Raw genomic sequence first — 15,517 nt, 5'->3', positions numbered from 1 at the left:
ATATTATTCTTGCTAATTAATAATCCACTTCATGATTCAGCTCATCTGCACAATAGAAATCTCTAAAAAAATTTGAGCTCAACAAGTCATCAAGCTCGTAGACTTCTCTTTTGAGCTTGGGTTCACTTACCAGAAGTAATTTCCACTGAAGAAAAAGGGGAAATTTGGCTGTAAGATCTATTTGCTATAACGAATGTTAAATGCAGCTTTAAGAGCCAAGCATGATGTTTCAGTGCAGGCATTTAGGGACTATTCCCCTGTTCCTAGGATGGTGCCTAGAAAGTTCAATGTTGACCTTGGAATCTGGGTCAACAGGAGACTGGAGCAGCAAGAGCAGTGTCTTTACTGGACTACCTGTTCTTCTCCACTCCATTATAAGCTCTTCAAGGGTAATAATATTTTATTCAAATTTATTACTCCACTTATTTAAAAAATATTAGAACTCTACTATTTAAACTGTATGAGACCAGCCAGGCGTGGTGGCTCCCATCGGTAATCCCAGCACTTTGGGAGGCCAAGGCAGGAGGATCGCTTGAGCCCAGGAGTTCAAGACCAGTCTGGGCAACATAGTGGGCCCCTATCTCTAAAAGTAAAATAAAATAGAGTTTTATCCACGGGATTTTATAGAAGTCCATTCTCTGATCTAAAGGTAGGAAGACAAGACCGGTTAGTTGAACTAAAAGACTTTTAAACCACTAACGATCATGATTTAACAGAACCTTGTTAAAAATGTATGTTCAAACTCTACTTCCATGCATTTTCTTTTCGTGTTCAATAATATTAGCATTTGAGGAATTGTTTAGCTCTGCAGGGGATATACAATCTTAGTACTGTAAGCTCCATAATTTGTAATTTCTTACCATATAAATATATACCTGCTTCCAGGTGCCGACTTGAAGATTGCTTCCCTGTAAACCCGGACTTGCATCCCAAGCACTTTAAAATTAATGACATACTGTTCCTCTTTCGAACCCCTGAATGTGCAAGGTAACTCAGTACTTACTGAACCAGTAATACTGTCTGGGACTTAGGTGGCTGGTACATTAGGTTGATGCAAAATTAATTATGGTTTTTGCTATTGAAAGTAACAGAGTTTACTTCATCCCAACTTTGAGGGGACACCTAAAAAAAGACATCAGTTGGGTTGACACGTGGCTTTAGCTTTCTTCCCATTACTGTCATTTTGGAGGCGAGGTTCTCCTCAGGGATTTGAAGTGTTGTGTGGTCCCCTCACCATGTCAGCCTCACAGCACCCTTTATCCCAGTAGCAGAGATGGAAAATGCTAACTTGGCCGTACTTTTCGCCAGAATCTAACACTGCTGTGAAACAGAAGGAAGGACTTGCAAGGTAGGTATGGAAAGTCATATGGCCGGAGGTTTCATCCACCATCCACTATAACTGAGCAATTGTCATCCATTTCTGAGAGAGCAGGGGATTTAAGAAAAAGTGTTTTTCCTATTTGCGTGAGAGCCCTGGTTTGCAGGCAACAGACAATGCCACACATAGCTTTGGAGAGAAATCAGAAGCTTCTGTGCTGGTTTGGGGTCACCCAGAGGTCAGCCAGAATGTAACCCCTTCCCTACCCCTTGGCATGAAATTTCATCAAAACTGTTCTGAGAATATTTTGAGGACTTATTCCGTAGACATCTGCACCAGACCTTAAGCCACTTTCAGCCGATTTCAGTGGAGTGCCACAGACTAGGATCCGGTTAGAACTAGACATTGTCAAGCAGGAAGTTAGACAGGCTTGTAAGGTCCTCCCACCGCCACCCTACCCCCTGCCATTTCAGTGTAAGAGCCTCTGGGACTAAATCTGGCCTTTGCAGTGGGATAGCCAAGACTTTTATTTTCTGACCCAGGGAGCAACAAACCTTATTTCCTGAGGTTCCCCAATAATCTCCACCAATATCATAGTGGTCAACATTTATTACACAAAATATAAGGCATGATTTGTTTCCTGAGTGGCTCAGTATCCACAGATGATGAAAGAAGCAATCAGCTAAAATTAAGCAGAGAAGCACACCCTTTGAGTATGGCAGAATATCTTAACATTTATTCTTAGGCTTCCCCCCTCCCCTTACAGGAGATCAAGTCAGGATTCCATATGTTCTTCGTCCCAGTGTGAATCCAGCAAAGGTCCACAGAGCAGTAAGGTAAGCAAGACACAGAGAGAGTCTATCTTCCTGTCACAACGTTGGCTCAAAAATAGTGCTATTGCGCATTTGAGCCCCTCCTTTGACAGAAGGTAACAGTGGAAGAATTCTGTGTGTGCATGCATATGTGTAAAAACGCATTGTTTTGCCAAAAAAATGCGATATCTAAGTTGTTTTTTCAATTTTATATATTTTTCAATTTTTATATATTTTTTCAAAGCTTTATATCTGTGAATAATCAATATACAATCACAAATAAAATAAATCATGCATGTTATTTTGATACTTACAAAGTAATGAAGTAATTTTAGACTATCTCTTTTGCTAAAAAGTGCTCTTTTGCTAAAAAGTACATATGTCACAGGGAGAAGAGACAGCAGGTAATATAATTACATTACAACATGTACTGTAATGCAGTGGTTTTCAAACTGTGTTCTCAGTTTCAATTTTATATGTTTTTATGCTTTACATTTCTAGTTAGAATTGTGTTCGAAGGAAAGTTGTCACTGAAAAAATTGTTTTTAAATCACCAGCATAGTGGAAAGAATAAACTTATATGGCAGCAAAAGTCAGACAGATTGTACTTGAACCCAAGTCCTTCTTTTAATATCTGATTAGCTTTAGAGCTGTCACTTAATCTGAGTTTCTGTTTCTGTTTCAGTAAAAAGGGAATAATAAAGATGAAGTTGCATGGTTGTGAATACAATTAGAGATCATGTCAACCAAGAACCAAGCCTGCATTAGGCATTTTTAATTACTCTCGTTACTATGCTGGTACCTTAACCACTAGAAGAATGTTGTGTTATGAATTCTCTATTTCTGGACATGAAAATGTCTGCAATACAATTTTTTCAAAAAAAATTTTAAGTATAATTTTAAAATGAATGCTTAGAAATGAAAATTCAACTGTCTGGAGAATTTACTCACCCAGTATATCTCATTTTCTTACAATGTCATAGAAATATTTTCTCTTTTCCTCCCATAATTCAGGGAAGCAAGCAAAGCATACATGACAGTGAGGTTAAAGGTCAGTATGAAATCACCTCTCTTCTTTATAATAAAGCAACTCCTTTGCAACAGGGCATTTAGGTGACAGAGTATTTTTATGAATATATATATTCTTCAATATATGAATGCATTATATATATTCATTATATATGTATATATAATATACACACACACACCCACATACATATACATATATACGTGTGTGTGTGTGTGTGTATATATATGCAAAGAATATACATATTCTTTTTGGAACCAAATGTTGAGGTGCTATAGGATTCAGTAGCCTAAATGGCAGAATTTTCATTATGATGATGCCTTCTTAAATACTAATTATAGATTTTAAGAATCCAGAATATTACCGAACTTCTTAGTCTCCAGCCATTTTTCTAAAACTTATACTGCATTTATGAACCATTCTGTATGTGTAAGATTTGTGAATAAATACCTTGTGTGAGCTGTTATGTATAGTATAGAAGCTTTTGCAATATGATCAAAATAAGCTTTTTATATTTTTTCAGTGATCCAGGATTCAATTTTTTAATGCTTTTTTTGTCCTTTGCCCCAACTGAAGTTCTCTGCGTTAAAAAAAAAAAAAGAAGAAGAAAAAAATATGTTGCTTTTGCTATTTTCTTGTCTGCCTTCTGTTTTACATTCCATAAAAATTTGGAATTCCAAGTATTGCAAATTCCATGATAGCTCTTTTTTTTTTTTTTTTTTTTTTTTTTTGAGACAGAGTTTCACTGTGTCCCCCAGGCTGGAGTGCAGTGGTGCCATCTCAGCTCACTGCAACCTCTGCCTCCCGGGTTCAAGCAATTCTCCTGCCTCAGCCTCCCAAGTAGCTGGGATTACAGGTGCCCACCACCACACCCAGCTAATTTTTGTATTTTTAGTAGAGACGGGGTTTCACCATGTTGGCCAGGCTGATCTCAACTCCTGACCTCAAGTGATCCACCTGCCTTGGCCTCCCAAAGTGCTGGGATTACAGGCATGAGCCACCGCGCCTGGCCTCATGATAGTTCATTAATTTCTCGAATAGGTGAACAAACAGATGTCACGGTGGGAGAACAACAGCCAGTGGACAAAAAACACCCTGGAAGTGCCAATTTACCAGAAGCCCAGCCGCCTATCCTTGTCACTGCTCATGAGGACGGACACCTCCGCTTGTGGACTCTGGAGGTAATGGAACCCAGCAAGTCTGGGAATAGGAAAGAATGGGAAAGATAAAAAGAATCATTAAATGAATCTTAACGTTCTTCCATATGGCATCCAATTCTAATATTTTTTCAACTTTCTAGCCAAATTGCTGATTTTGCAGCCTGTTTGTTGATAATGCTACCCAAACTTTACGAGAGAAGGGTTTTGTAACTCCAAAGATCAAATCATCAAAACTGCTAACTTAGCTATTTCAAACCGCTCCCTCTTTTTGGAAGCCCTTCTACTTCTCTATGAAACACATTACAGATAGATACCCACACTGGGATAGATACCTGCACACAGATAGATACTCGTATTGAGAGAAGAATGTTCAACCAGTCACGCAAGCCTCACAGTCAGGAATTTCCGGGAAGGCCTTCACCTTTGGCACACTGCTTCAGTCTCATCCCTTATGTCCCTAATAGAAGCAGGAAAGGTGAATCCGGCATGAAGATTTACTAGAAAAATCAGTTGAGTCTGCTTGTAATTCTTTTACTTGGGGGGAAGAGGGCATTAGTTTTTGTTTTCTTTTGTTTTGTTTTTGAGACGGAGTCTCTCTCTGTTGCCCAGGCTGGAGTACAGGGGCATGATCTCGGCTCACCACAACCTCCACCTCCTGGGTTCAAGCAATTCTTCTGCCTAAGACTCCCGAGTAGCTGGGGCTATAGGCAGGTGCCACCACACCTGGCTAATTTTTGTATTTTTAGTAGAGACAGGGTTTCACCATGTTGGGCAGGCTGGTCTCGAACTCCTGACCTCGCGATCCGCCAGCCTCGGCCTCCCAAAGTGCTCGGATTACGGGTGTGAGCCACTGTACCCGGCCGAGGGCATTAGTTTTGATGGGTTCATGCATTCAAAATATTCAAATCTTTCTTTTAAATTGAGCTATGAATATATGCCACTAAATATCTTATTGGATATTTAAATAATATTAGAGGATATTACTTGTGTATTAGAGTAAAAGAATACAAGAACACTGAGATGTTGAGTGTACAATAAGTTCTTAGTTTACCAGACAGTTGAAAGAAGGTATTGCATCGTATTGAGTGTCCTTCAACATTTTACAAAGAAAAATATCACTTTCATTTACCAGAAGATTTAAAATGATTTAGGGTGGAATTAAGAGGACAGAAGATGATGAAAGGAACGATCCTGAGTAGCCTGAGGATGATGACAATGAAATCCTTAGAAAAGCAGAGGAGGTGACCTCGCTTGTGATAAGGCTCCTTCCTACAGAGAAACTCAGAAAACACAACTGTTTTATGTGGCAGATAATGGGATCCAACAACACAGAACTGCAAGGCTTTCTGCCAGATAAAACTCTAAGTCTACCAGTAGATCCTAACTTATTCGTGAAAACAACCCTGGTTTCAAAATATAAAGTATTCTAACAATAACTTTCCTTGAGATGATCTTGGTATTACAACAATGCCCCCTTTTATTTTTCTAATACAGAAATGAAAGAGTAAAAGAAATAGCAGAAGAGATTATGTCCAAGCAGTCTAAGGAAAGGAGTAGCATATTTGAACTCTTCACAAGCTTTGAAGTTGATGATGTTTATTCTCTAAGCAAGATAATACGTGTGAAAGTCTTTCCCAGTGCTGGCTTATACTGAGCACTGAAAAACAACCTGTTTGAATTTAAACCTCTTAACAATTCTTTGTCTTGCACCAATATTAAAAAATAAAGATTTCTGAAAAGGCAAATATTTCTGTTTAAAACAACTGACATATACTTAAAAGTGTATCTCCCTTCTCAAAAGAATGTCTAAAAAGAAAATATGTCAATGCCTGCTTGAGTTAAATTTAAAAAGAAGAAATAAAAAGAAAATATGTAATTGGAAAGAAAGTCTGAGGAATTACATAAAAAGGGTCATGGGGTATGCAAAAACAACCCCAACTGTACAGACAGTCTATAATACTGAGAGTCTAGATCCTTCTAATTAACAGTTGTTCACACCTTTAGAATATTTAATTTTGAGGAAATAAGTCCGTATGGATAGTTTCAAATGATTTTCATTACGAACAGGGGGATCGTGGTTCAGTAGTAGAGAGAACTCTTGAGATGCATTATTTACATAGAAAAATCAATTTCAATATTAAGATTTTATAAGATTTACTAGCATAGAAAAAGTTTTATTTACATTTTACTTTATTTAGGGAAGGCTACTGAAAGATATGCTACCTTTCACAAAACATTCTGCCATTTCTCTGACATCGCTGTATACTGATTCATGTACGAGGATACTACTGGCTGGAAATGTGGGTGAGTCATTATTACTCTTATATATCCAGCCACAGGCATCTTAATAATGTACATGATACAAAAAATGACTTTAGGAAAAATACATGGTATATATTGAGACAAAAGAGAGACTAAGAGGTATGCTCAAGCCTGAGAAAGTGTTATGAATAGCCTGGTGAATAAATAGAATAAATGAGTGTCAGGAGAACCTGTTTCATTCCTAGCTCTCCATTTAGAGCAAGGCATTGTCTTCTTCTGTGTTTAAAATGAGTATGCGTCTACCCATCTGTGTAGCTTACTTTTTTGGAAAAAAAATATAAAGTTTTAATTTTTAACATTGAAAGTGTATGTTTCATTAATCTTAATTATTAAAGGAAGTCGTGCCATAAATTAGAGAAAAAAATGAATGATTTTTTCTCAGTAGGGGACTTTATTTTTTATATTTATTATAATTAATATGGTCAGTCTTACTTCTTTCATCTAACAAAATTCTTTTTTACATTCTTCCTTTATGCTTCTCTTCTGTCATTTGAATTAATCCTAAATTTTCTTTGCTTTCCTCTCTCCTATACTTTGAAAGATTATGTGTGTATGTGAATGCAGATGCATGTGTAAAAAACAGTTTTTTATTTTACTAGCATTTATCTTTAAGTTTTTCAAAACAATCAGTTAGAATTAGAATAAAACAGCATATTTTCAGTTAAAAAGCTTAGCCCCCTTTCACTTTCTCTTTTCTCTATATCTACCCCTTTGCTTATTGTTGTTTTGCTAATGCAATTGTAAGATTTGCATCTAGATTAGATCTGCTTAAATGCTTACATTTCACATTTACTTATTTTTCATACTTAAGTTTTCATATTCTCTTTTATAAACACTTTTCTCATTTCAAAATTTGTTTTAATTTTTTTTTTTTTTTCAATTTGAGACAGAGTCTATCTCTGTTGCCCAGATTGGAGTGCAGTAGTGCAATCCTGGCTCACTGCAACCCCCGCCTCCTAGATTCAAGTGATTCTCCTGCCTCAGCCTGCTGACTAGCTGGGATTACAGGCATGTACCACCATGCCCAGCTAATTTTTGTAGTTTTAGTAGAGATGGGGTTGCGCCATGTTGGCCAGGCTGGTCTTGAACTCCTGACCTCAAGTGATCTGCCTGCCTCGGCCTCCCAAAGTGCTGAGATTACAGGCGTGAGCCACCGTGCCAGCCTCAAAATTTATTTCATAAAAAAGTTACAACAAACCATTTCGTACTGTCAACTGAGTCATCTGGACCTTGTTGAAAATAATGTCTACATTCGTATATAGTATTATAAATAAATTTTAAGGTTTTTTAAAAAGGTATTTAAGGTATTTAAGGTTATCCCTGTTTTTCCTGGAGTTTTTTGGTGTTTGTTTGTTTTTGCTTACCACCAATCCTTTTACATTCTGATATTCTTACACTTCTGATTTTCACTTATCTATCTGTATAATTTATATAGACACTAATTCTTTTTACAGAAAACTTGTAGAGAAAGCTAAGATCAAATTTTGTTTCTTTCTAAAAACAGCCTGCTTATTCTTGCATTAACTTTGCCTACTATGTGGCAAGCCTTTTCTGACAAATACAGAGAATTAAAATTTGAAACTGTCTATAGAATTCCCAGCACGGACCTCTATTAGGGTTAGTCCTCTCTTTGCCTATGCCTAGGATACTTTACTATTATATAGCCCATTCTCATCCTGAAATTTGTGGTTTCTGCTTGTGATCCAAAAAATAGAGTGGGTTCGGGATCCAATCTGTCCTCATCTACATTATAACTAAAGTGGACTGCTCCTAGATTCTGCTATTAGGCTTTCTTTTTCTCTGCCTCAGTAGATGTTAAAAGAACTTCTTTGAAGTCTGCTATCTATTCACTAGATTAAATCGGATATCCTCAGTCATCATTACATCATTAGTTGCCTTAAAAAAAAAAAAAAAAAAGACAGAGAGACAAGGTCTGACTGTGGCCCAGGCTGGAGTGCAGTGGTGTGCTCATAGTTCACTGTAACTACCAACTCCTGGGTGCAAGTGATCCTTCCACCTCAGCCTCCTGAGTAGCTAAGACTACAGGTGTATGCTTTTTTTTTTTTTTTTTTTTTTCCCCCTGTAGAGACAGGTCTTACTTCTTTTACTATTTTCCTAAAGTAGAAGCTTAGATTGTTGATTTTAGATCTTTCTTCCTTTCTAATATATGCACTGAATGCTATAAATTTCCATGTGAGCAATGCTCTCGCTGCATACCACAAATTTTGATAAGTTGCAATTTCACTTTTTTCTTTTTTAATTAAGACAGAGTCTTGCTCTATTGCCCAGGTTGGAGTGCAGTGGCACAATCTCGGCTCACTGCAATCTTCGCCTCCCAAGTTCAAGCAATTTTCCAACCTCAGCCTCCCAAGTAGCTGGGATTACAGGCACCTGATACCATGACTGGCTAATTTTTGTATTTTTAGTAGAGACAGGGTTTCACCATGTTGGCCAGGCTGGTTTCGAACTCCTGACCTCAGGTGATCCACCTACCTCAGCCTCCCAACGTGCTGTGATTACAGGAATGAGCCACCATGCCTGGTCTCACCTTTATTTAATAAAAAATACTTTTAAATTTCCCTTGAGATTTATTCTTTGACCCAAAGAATTTAGAAATATTCTACCTAATCTCCAAGTACTTTGGGATTTTCCAGTTGTCTTTCTGTTACTGGTTTCTACTGGCCTGAAAACATACATTGTATGATGTCTCTTCTTTTAAAGTTGTTCAGGTGCGTTCTGTCGCCCAGAACATGGTCTATCTTGAGGAATGTCTACATGATTTTCAGAAGAATGTGTGTTCTGAATGTGTGTGTATGAAGTAATCCACAGATGTCAATTATATTCAGTTTATCGATGGTGCCATTGATTTTAACTATATTGTTAATGATCTTCTACCTGCTTGACCTGCCCATTTTTGATAGAGGGGTGTTGAAGTCTCCAACTATAATAATGGATTAATCTATTTCAACTTTCTGTCCTATAAGTATGTTGATATCTATTATTAGGGGCATATACATTAAGGATGGTCAAATCTTCTTGGAGAATTGACCCTTTTATCATTAGGTAATGCCCTCTGTTTATCCCTGATAAGTTTTATCACTCTGAAGTCCGCTCTGTCTGAAATTAATACAGCTACACTTGTTTTCTTTTGATTAGTGTTAGCGTGGTATATCTTTTTCTATTCCTTTGCTTTTAATCTATATGTATCCATATTTAAAGTAGGTTTTTTATACACAACATATAGTTGGGTCATGTTTTTAATTCACTCTGACACTCTCTTTGTTTTAATTGGTGTATTTAGATTGTTGGCATCTAAAGTAATTGATTATTGACACAATTGAATTAGTATCTACCATATTTGTTACTATTCTTAATTTGTTGCCCTGGCTCTTTATTCCTGTTTTTGTCTTCCAGTCTTTTTCTGCCTTTTGAGGTTTTAACTGAGCATTTTGTGTGAATCTATTTTCTCTCCTTTCTTAGCATATTTATTATACTTCCTTTTAAACTTTTTTTTAGTGGTTGCCCTAGAGTTTATAATGTATATTCACAATTAGCCTGTGCCTATTTTCAAATAACATTATGCCACTTTGTATCTTATAATACCAAAGTATTCCTAATGTCTTTTATCTCCTGTATAATTACTATCATTCATTTCAAGTATTTATGAGTTATAATTATCAAATACATTGTTGCTGTCATTATTTTTAACAAACCATTATCTGGTAGATCAATTAAGATTAACAAAAATAAAAGTTTTTATTTTATCTTCACTTATTCCTTGTCTTATGTTCTTACTTTCTTTATGTAGATCTGAGTTTTTTTTACCTATATCATTTTTCTTTTTTCTGAACTTCTTTTAACACTTCTTGAAAGGCAGGCCTATTAGTGACAAATTCTCTCAATTTTTGTTTGTCTGAGAAAGTCTTTATTTCTCCTTTACTTTTGAAGGTTAATTTTGCAAAGTACAGAATTCTAGGTTGGTCAATTTTTTCTCTCAACATGTTAAATATTTCATTCCACTCTTCTTGCTTGCATTGCTTCTGATAAGAAGTTTGATGTCATTCTTATGTTTGTGCTCATTTTTTTTTCCTCCATGTGGCTTCTTTCAAGACTCTTTTTTATACCTTTGTTTTCCTGCAGTGTAAATAGTTTAAACGTTGAGGTGTAGTCGTTGTTGCTCTTTGATATGTAGTTTTTGAAACTATCATTTAAATTGCAGGCTGAATATCTCATAACAGTTTGGATTCTGTTTGGTGGTATATTCATTTCCATTACCCTGATCTCTAAAAGAACTCTAAGTGGGTGAAGCAATCTCATTAAGACTTACCAAGACAGAAACAAAATAATTTCTACACATAAAAATGAATATGGGCCAGGTGCGGAGGCCCATGCCTGTAATCCTAGCACTTCAGGAGGCCAAGGCAGGTGGATCGTCTGAGGTCAGGAGTTCAAGACCAGTCTGTCCAACATGGTGAAACCCTTCTCTACTAAAAATACAAACAAACAAACAAAAATTAGCCGGGCATGGTGGCAGGCATCTGTAATCCCAGCTACTCAGGAGGCTGAGGCAGGAGAATTGCTTGAACTTAAGAGGCAGAGGTTGCAGTGGGCCAAGACCATGCCTTTGCACTCCATCCTGGGCTACAGAGTTAGGCTCTGTCTCAAAAAAAAATACATAAATAAAAATGAATATGAAATTTCTACTTTCATTTCTGTTTTCTCAGATTCTGTTTTATTCAGCATTATAAATGCCTAAATCAAAATAACTTTTGGATAGTATTGATTCAGATAACATGATATCTAATTAAAGATTCCAATGTTTAAATTTTATACAGAAGGACATGTTATCCTTTGCAATATTAGCTCTTTCCTGGATCCACCTCATGATGAAAAGGTAAGAACTTCAGTTCTCCACTTTAATTTATGAGTCAGCACATATTTATTGAGCATTTTTCTGTGCTAGACACCATAAAGGATAGAAGTAAAAGACTCTCTGTTGTCAAGGCACATACACTGTTGAAATTTGAGCTACATGACAAATAGCAATGGTCTGCTGGTGAAAAAGGATGAAGAAGTGAGTGCGGGAGAGGGAGTATGCCAGCCACTGGTCACTTCGCATCTTCTTCATGTTTTGACTTATTTGTGAGAATTTATATAGCAACCCAGAGTTAGAAAGAGTTCATAGATTATATAGTCCTCCACAGTCAGTTTCTATATCTTATTCTTTATAAGATATTCCATGACCTTCCTTGCAAATCTAGGGCAGAACCATTTAAGAATTTTTTTCTTATTTCTAGTCTAAATTCTCCCTAACATTAAAGCACATTTTATTCTATTTTTTAAAATATTATAGCAAGGAACAGCTATTTTAGCATAGCCCTATTTTTCTTTAACACATCAGATCAAAAGCTAAATATTAGCTTAAATAGATACATTTCATTTTTGGATCACAAGTATTAACAAGGGGTTTATGTTTATTAGGATTTGATTCCTTGCAGAGTGTCTCAGAATAGTTATTGTTTCAAATATTGTTTCATTTGATTAACAGAGTTTTCTTTTTGTTTCAGAGAATCTATTCTAACTCTTTTAAGGTTTCGGTATTCAACTTTAGTTTGACTATCTCCACCTGCAGAGGGTAAATCAGAGAATAGCTTGCCTAGGGGCACGTAGACAGTGATGAAGTCAGGGCCAGGACCAGGGTTCTGCTTGCCAGTCCAATATTCTTTCCGTATATAATACTTATGCTATCAAACGAAAAATAATAAGGTTCAAACAACTTGGGAAACATGAAGTTTCATTTACCAGTAACTATAAATCGCTTATAATCAACGCATGCTGTAAGCTGAACAAAAACAAACTGTATGCTTGAACCATATATAGGTGAAAAGTTATGTAATTGTTTTATCCTACTGTTGATGATTATTATTGTATTATTAATTTCAACAGATAAAATATCATTCAAAGCCTAAAGTTTTGCAAATGGAATTGCTATAAACTAGCAACCGAGATCTTTCAAAATTTAGAGAAAATCTTCAAAACAAAGTTATAGAATATTGAGTTACAATAATAGTAGAAATAATTTTCAAGCATTTTCACAAATTTAAAATTAGGGAATCTTTAGTAACTTATTTTAAGTTCTTTCGTATTCAACTTCATTTCAACCTTTTCTGTACTCAGACAATGGGATCATGCCATTTGTACATGGCTGCCTATTTATAAATATACAACAAAACCATAGAACCTGGCTATAAAATGCCTCATTATTACATAGATCAACATATACCAATGCTTAAACCAGGTCTGGATATAGATTACAACTGCAGTGAATACCTAAAAGGTCAGTCTAGAAAAAAAGATCAATCTTGTTCTCTCCCGATATTACTGATAAAAAAAGAAGCTCCATGGTATACAGATATTCTAAAAGATAAGACAGTCAAAACCTCTCCACAGAAAGAGAGACCACACATATAATTACATATATACACACATACAGAAAGGACAATCTTAGTTTCTAATTGCAGGTTTCAATCCATTACGGGGTCATGAAATCATTAAATTAGTCGTAACCAGTATTTTTATAAAAATAGAAGAGAATGGAATGCAATGCAGTAGAACAGAATAGTTCATATTGATGTACATTACACATAGGTGAAGTATCCTTTCATGAAACTTGTTTCAGACACATGTGTAAGTATATGTATATATTCACTGGGTCATGAAGCAAAATGTGTATCTTACTATAAATACAGTCTGTGTTAGAGAACGCCATCCTAAGGCAGAGAAAGAAACCTTGGATGACCAGATATTCTTGAATAGCTTTGAGATAATAAGAAATAGGTCAGGCACAGTGGCTCACACCTGTAATCCTAGCACTTTGGGAGGCTGAGGCAGGCAGATCACAAGGTCAAGAAATTGAGACCATCTTGGCCAACATGGTGAAACCCCGTCTCTACTAAAAATACAAAAAAAAAATTAGCTGGGCATGGTGGCACACGCCTGTAGTCACAGCTACTCAGGAGGCTGAGGCAGGAGAATCACTTGAACCCAGGAGGCAGAGGTTGCAGTGAGCCGAGATCGCGCCACTGCACGGCAGCCTGGCAACAGAGCGAGACTCCGTCTCAAAAGAAAAAAAAAAGAAATGGGAGAGTCCAGATTTTACGTTGGCTCTCTAAAAACCACCAGAGGGAATTCAGTCAGAAGGTCTGCAAATTTAGAAGGAATTGTGCCTAGCCTTTGTTAAAGCCTAAATGAATAGAAGAGTCATAGGAGAACTCTAAACTGCCAGGACTGTCATCACATCACACTTCTAGGTAAATGACCCAGGACAAAGTAAGGTGTTAGTCCAGGCTTATCAGTGATAAAGAGGGAATATATTCACAGGGGGTGTGACTGCAGAGCAAACTCTCCAGTTAACAACTCTAGTTCACACAATTTGGAATGTCTCCCGAGGCCCATGAGAGGCCCTAAACTTGAGTATAACCACACCCTGAAGAAACATAAAAAATCAAGCCTCATGATTTTTTTCTTTTCTACTCCTGTGACAGATGATTCATGATGTTTTTGAAAGAGAATGAGCTGAGTTTTATTCTTTTCATTAATTACTTATAGCCTATATCTCCTATCCCACACTCCCCCAAAAAGAACAAAACAGCCAGTTCTATCTCTAGACAAAATCTGAACATAGGAAAAGTCTTTTTGCCAATCTCCCCTTTAGCTTTTACCTTCCAGCTCTGTTTCCTTCTATTCTTGATTATATTTACTTTCAGTCCCCCTCCAACCTTCTCCTAAAGCATGTCTTTCCTCTAGTCATCTGCTCATCATCAATTAAATGAATCACTAATTCTCAGTTACATGATAAATTGCCAGAGACATAAGATACTTCCTCTCCCAGGGAGATGTACGAATTAATAAGTCTTTAAAAACAGGACTTCTGGTACCCCAACAAGCAAGAGAAGAGCTAATTGAGGCAAGGACTTAATCATCTAGCACAGATGTCTACATCATCCACTCATAAGCCTCGCTCAATGAAAAATGCTTTTGTTGAAGATTACATTTTGACTAGCATGTACTTACTCCAAGGAATATGCCTTGTTGTTGCTATCTAGAAATTCAAGCAGCTGCTTTCCTGGCGTGCGCATTCTTTGGAAATTATTCAAGTAATCTATGTAGAAGAAAAACAAGTGGTAATTACTGCCTCCATCGATGGCTCAGTAAGGTAGGCCAAGATGGCATCATATTGTGAATTCAGTACTGTGAGCATGAAAGGTAAAGGTTTTAAACTAAAGTTGAAGTCTATAGTTCAAATGCAATCTTGGTAAACTGATTTAAATAAATAAGTAAATAGATGACACAAAAGGACTTTGAAAAGATGGCCACTGATTTGGAGTTCTTTTTCATGACCAAGGAAATGTGATGTCATGTTCATCGATGTTAAAAGGTATCACAAATGCTTTTGATAAAAGTGAAGCTTTTTTTGTAGAATTATTTCAAAGAATTAAGCAAGATAGGTATCTCAGAGAGTTAGATCCAAGTCACAGAGGGGGACTCAGAATCAGAAGTCATAGAAAAGTCATAGAAAAGAGAGCAACTGATGCTGAGAAAACTGGGTAAGCTCATTATTTCATTGACACTGTGATGGATTTTGCAAAGCCTATTGTTTTCAGTTACCTAGATAATGCTAAGTACCTATACACAAAATGCTAAAGACACACACACATACAAAGAGAAAGAAAGGAAATATCATGGCATTTCTAGAAACAAATTTCTACATATTGAAATGTCTTAAAATCATGGTAATGAATTATCCCCTTAAAAGAATGAAGTTAGGTAAGATTAAGAGAGGTAGAGAGGCTTTGAAGTACATTAGAGAATTTCAATG

The 15,517-nt window shown here is 36.4% G+C and overlaps 1 protein-coding gene across 1 annotated transcript in view; it reads left to right on the top strand.

Annotated features, from left to right (window-relative positions):
- WDR64 (WD repeat domain 64) overlaps nt 1-15,517 on the top strand; it is a 157,291-nt gene that overhangs the window by 123,426 nt on the left and 18,348 nt on the right. Inside the window, exons 16-22 of the mRNA XM_074037116.1 lie at nt 886-987; nt 2,085-2,154; nt 3,145-3,181; nt 4,199-4,338; nt 6,516-6,621; nt 11,475-11,533; nt 14,745-14,854. Coding sequence (XP_073893217.1) covers nt 886-987; nt 2,085-2,154; nt 3,145-3,181; nt 4,199-4,338; nt 6,516-6,621; nt 11,475-11,533; nt 14,745-14,854 — 624 coding nt within the window. The remainder of the gene's footprint in view (nt 1-885; nt 988-2,084; nt 2,155-3,144; nt 3,182-4,198; nt 4,339-6,515; nt 6,622-11,474; nt 11,534-14,744; nt 14,855-15,517) is intronic.

This window comes from Macaca fascicularis, chromosome 1 (assembly GCF_037993035.2).
Source record: "Macaca fascicularis isolate 582-1 chromosome 1, T2T-MFA8v1.1".
NCBI classification, from domain to species: domain Eukaryota; kingdom Metazoa; phylum Chordata; class Mammalia; order Primates; family Cercopithecidae; genus Macaca; species Macaca fascicularis.
The sequence above is the reverse complement of the archived record's forward strand: the minus strand, read 5'-3'. Positions and strand labels throughout refer to the sequence as shown.